Source organism: Papaver somniferum, chromosome 8 (genome assembly GCF_003573695.1).
Source record: "Papaver somniferum cultivar HN1 chromosome 8, ASM357369v1, whole genome shotgun sequence".
Taxonomy (NCBI): domain Eukaryota; kingdom Viridiplantae; phylum Streptophyta; class Magnoliopsida; order Ranunculales; family Papaveraceae; genus Papaver; species Papaver somniferum.
This window is the reverse complement of record NC_039365.1, coordinates 175,429,902-175,434,684: the sequence shown is the minus strand read 5'-3', so window position 1 is coordinate 175,434,684 and position 4,783 is coordinate 175,429,902. Positions and strand designations below refer to the sequence as shown.

Below are 4,783 nucleotides of genomic sequence, written 5' to 3'. Positions count from 1 at the left end.
CAAAATTACAAAAAATAAATTCAATAGTACTGAATCAAAGAGTAAAACACAAGGTTATGTGAATTCCTCTTATAATTAAACAAAAACAAAGCCTCATAACCAGTTAAATAACTTGATGAATTTGAGATTGAAAACTTACCGTTCGAAGATATGAAAAGATTTTGATAGAAGAAATAACTTAAACGTTGATTTCACAGCAGTTCATCACCATGATTGAGCTCTCAAATCTGGAAGAGAATTTTTGTCTCTGTTGTATATCGTTTCTGTCGATATAAAGAGAAGGAAATACTTTTGTGCAATATCGTTTCTAAGTAATTGGTATTTTTGTCAAAAATATTTTCTTTATTCACTTGTTTCCGGGTGAAATATCTAAATTGGCTAATTGAACAGTATATTTTTGATTTTTGGCTATATAAACAATATAAAAAGCTAGAAATCTATTTCACCCGGAAATTATTTGTTTTGGTCTTTTTGACCAATTTTGTGCAAAAAAAAAAAAAAAAAAAAAAAAAAAAAAAAGCAAATAGACATGGCAAATGGAAAATAAAAGATCTGCGTACCAAGAATATAAAAGTTGAAATAGCATGTGCCACACAGAACTGATAAAATATCCCACTAATAAGCATTGGTCTTTATTTATTATTGTTATCCATGGCTTGAGAATTTGTAACCCTATCTTCAGTCTTCCCCAATATCTTAGCTAACAGAATTTGTAGAATTAAGAACAAACACGAAAATAAACTCAAGCGGATGGTCTCATTTTTCTTTATACTCTCCATTTTCTTTTGTGTGTTCAGAGAACAAAAAAATCTTTGATAATTTATACTAATATACTAGTATATATCTATCATACTTTTCGAAATACATGACACTCTTTTAGACTTTTAGTACCCCGTTACAAAAATCAAGATTTTTGCATGAGATTTACTGTCATTTACACATGGATTTGGAGGTGTTTCTTGATCAATCAAAACATATATATACCACTAATCTTGAATTGCTCCAAGAACAGTGTCGTAAAAAATTGTTGTCCTCTACTCAAAATTTGATAAGTTGGATTTTTATCCAAGTATGTACTGTTCGATGAAGTCGCTGGTTGAAGGAAGTTAAGTATTGGAGACTAGATCCCGATTTTAGTATTCATGCATAAGAGTCGCTACAATTTTCAAATTCAGGTGCAATCTCTTTCAAAACTGAAGCCATCGTTTTTCTGTTTGTGGTGCCTGCAAGGCATAGCAACATTAATTGAGGGCCTAATCAAGTTCGATCAAGACCTTCCGTATGCATCATCACCATATCATGTAATTAAATTCTTTTGGATGCAAACATTCAGCTGTGAATAAAATATGGTAGGTCGCATTTACGCGTCAAATTGCGATCCAAAGTGCGGGATAAGTGTTGTTTATGATCATCTTTGAATTCCTTGATACATAATCAAACTTGTTAGGGTGTCCAGAAGATTCCTTTGTGTGAACTCTTTGCTTTATAATTCTTAAATGATCTTCTAATACTACTAAGAGGCTCGTTAGGCACGTTAAGCTAAATATTAGTCATTCTGGTCAATATAATCATAGATTATATACATCACCGTTATCAACAAATTAGCTGGATTAATTTCCAATGTCACCCAAACTTAAATTGCTTGAAGACACTTGCAAAAATATAATGTAATTCAATGCAGTAGCACAAATTTATTTATTTGTTTGGTCGATAAAGAATAGTCTCTCAATTAAAATGAAGACATTTGCATTAATGTATTGAAATGAATTGCTTAGTTAATAATTAAAAGTACTACTAGCTGCACTTCTAAAGGGACGACTTTGTTTCATGGCCTTCCAAATTTTCTATAAATGCAATTACGAGGCAACAAGACAACCTATCCAAAACACCCAGCATACATTCGAAAACTTATTCCAAGTTCATTCATTCTACAGAATTAGCTTTTATCAGAGGAAGACAATGAAATACCAAATTGTTTTTTCAATCTTCTTGTTGTCTTCTTCGATCTACATGGCAGAATCGTTGAAGTATATACTTATCAGCGAGCTTGACGTAGCAGCACCAGCAGACGATGTATGGGCTCTTATTGCATCTAAAGATGCCCCCAAAACCTTTGAAATGTTGCTTCCTGGTATGTTCGAGAAATTGGAAATTATTGAAGGTGATGGTGGCGTTGGTACCGTTCTTCTTGTTGTATATCCTCCAGGTACGCATGACAAAATGTATAGTATTCTCATTTATTTGTGCCTTACATTTTGCAACTGTCTTACATAATCTGCAATATAATTCAGGATCAGTACCGCTATCAAATGAAGAAAAGTTTGTGACGATCGATAACCATAGGCGTCTTAAGGAGATATTGCAAACCAAAGGAGGATATCTAGACATGGGTGTAACATTTTACATGGAGAGTTTCCAAATATTTCCAAGAGGCCACAACTCTTGTGTCTTCAAATCCATGGTCAGATATGAGGTCCCTGACGAACTTGCTCCTAATGTGTCTTCTCTCATAAGTGTCGAAGGCCTTCTCACCATGGCTAAAGCTGCTGCGAAATATGTTGTCGATAGTAACAAAATAAAGTCAAATTATTGATTTTAAATGGTTCATGCATATTTGAAAATAAACGTCGGTGAATTTTCTTAAAAGAGAAAACGAAAACCGCTAGGGGTTTTTATTATTTACTACATTGAGACGATAATTGTACTACTGTTCTTTGTTTGATGTTTATGTCAAGTGCTGATAACGTTTTTATATTAATCTCTATGGAAATTTATTATTCTTCGAAAAAAATATTAAGAGGCATAAAACCAACCTTCGTAAAAAGTTAAAGAAAATAGGTTCATGCCATGGGAAACAGTAGCAGCATTAGCATCGACCCCATGTAGGCAAAATATCAGAACAAACATTACTTATCCCCCTATTGCTCATGGAAAATTAAAGGCGTATATTATTTTGAGGAGTTTTGAGGATCCCATGAACACACAAATGAGTTTTGAGCTTTACTGGGCCGGTTAAACCAATATGGGCCCATTTAGAACAACTTAGTTTCGTGTGACTACGACGACAAATACTGTACCTTGCTTGTGGTTGCGGGACATGCAAATGATACGGCATAACAACAGAACACTTCCAGAATAGCATGAACCAACACATTTTCTAAAGTTTACTCCCACGATCTAATTCTTCTACTTTCACGTTCAAGAAAAAATGAGCTGCAGGTAACTTTCCAACTTTCATAAAAGAGTGGAAAGTTAATTTCCAGCACATTTTTGCGGACGTTCTATGGCTGATTATACGGGCCTCTATTTGCTGGTAAATATGGAAGTGCCGGAACAACATACTTTTGAAGATGGCGTAGCTGGCTACAAATCTGTCTAGATCAAGTCAAGATTTTAGCCGTTTTGTGGAGAAGAACTTAAATTATCATTTAGACTTCATAATGGCAATTAGGATAGTTTTTTTACAACTTAGTTTACTTTGTTTTTCTTTGTTTTGGTTTTGGAGTTCCAAGAGACTTTGTCTCTCTCCCAGGTGTTGGGTGCAATAATAAAAAACAAGGAAAAATCAAACAAGAAAAACAAGACAAAACTTTGAAAACAGAGTGAGTCACATGTTCAACATGTTGTTCTTAAGACATTAGCGCCCGACTACACTCAAGAGTGATGCTATAGTCCTCACAGGACAGATATCTCCATGATAAAACACCCTACTACACCTACTACTAGCATATGTAGTAGATGCTCAACTTGAGCTTGGCAACTCCGAAAACTCCGAAAAAACCCATAAGGAAAATCCTGAAAGCTTAAGAAAACAATAAAATTATTTTCCCTTTGGGGGTCTCTCTAAAATATAGAGAAATCCCTTTCCCATTGGTTTTACAAAAGTAGAGAAATTGTCTATATAACTGAATAATATTACTTAAGAAGAGGAACTTCCCGATGTGGGACTAAAAAGGTTTTCCATTCATAAGAGAAAAAAATAATTAATTTTATTTAGTTAAAGGTTTAAAATAAAATATGATATAAAATTTTCCAACAATCCTCCACGTGAATGAAAACCTCGGTAAAACATGAAAAAGACAGATAAATCTTGGTAAATCAACACCCCAATCTCCACGATCCGTCCTGATCGAACAGACATACAGACCGTCTGTGTGTTGAAATCATACTAGTCATTTCAATGTCCTCTCCCTCACACAAAAGTGTGTTGACCCAAGGGTCATACTATGGATTGCATAAATCATGATAGTATAGAGAGCTTTCATCTTTAATTTCTCACACATGAGACTAAAGGTTTCTTTCACCAAAGTGAAAAATCATGAACTAGTGAACCCTTAGTGACCCTTGGTAACTAAGTTCCAGTAATACCAAAACCATCAATACGAATATCACATAAAAACGCAGGAAATACCATTCTAGGCAGAGGTGTCCATAAGGTCTTGAACCTTTGCTTAGTGAGATATTAACGGTATTACTTGCTAGAGACAGTGAACGCGATGTCTAGAACTGCCAGCGTTTGATGTAATTCGCGATAACAATCACGGATGATATCTCCAAAGTTGCTGCCAAGCTTGTGCCGTTTTTTCTAATTTGGCCCTGGACATATATCCTGTTTCTCAGAATTCTCTAGAGAATCAAAGCTCATATTCTCATAAGAAGCGGCCCCACTTCCTCATTCAGATAAGTGAGTTTCCGTCAAGATTGTTACTGTTATACCCCACTTCAATCTTAAGTTGAAACTCTAGAACTCATTAAGACTTCTTAAAAGTCATCCTTCACATGC

The 4,783-nt window shown here is 34.6% G+C and overlaps 1 protein-coding gene across 1 annotated transcript; it reads left to right on the top strand.

Annotated features, from left to right (window-relative positions):
- The first annotated feature begins 1,904 nt into the window (after nucleotides 1-1,904).
- Nucleotides 1,905-2,662, top strand: LOC113303799 (S-norcoclaurine synthase 2-like). The gene is made up of 2 exons (XM_026552880.1): nucleotides 1,905-2,206; nucleotides 2,292-2,662. Exons 1-2 carry the CDS (start codon nucleotides 1,960-1,962, stop codon nucleotides 2,591-2,593), a joined length of 549 nt encoding a protein of 182 aa, XP_026408665.1. The 5' UTR covers nucleotides 1,905-1,959; the 3' UTR covers nucleotides 2,594-2,662.
- The last annotated feature ends 2,121 nt before the right edge of the window (nucleotides 2,663-4,783 follow it).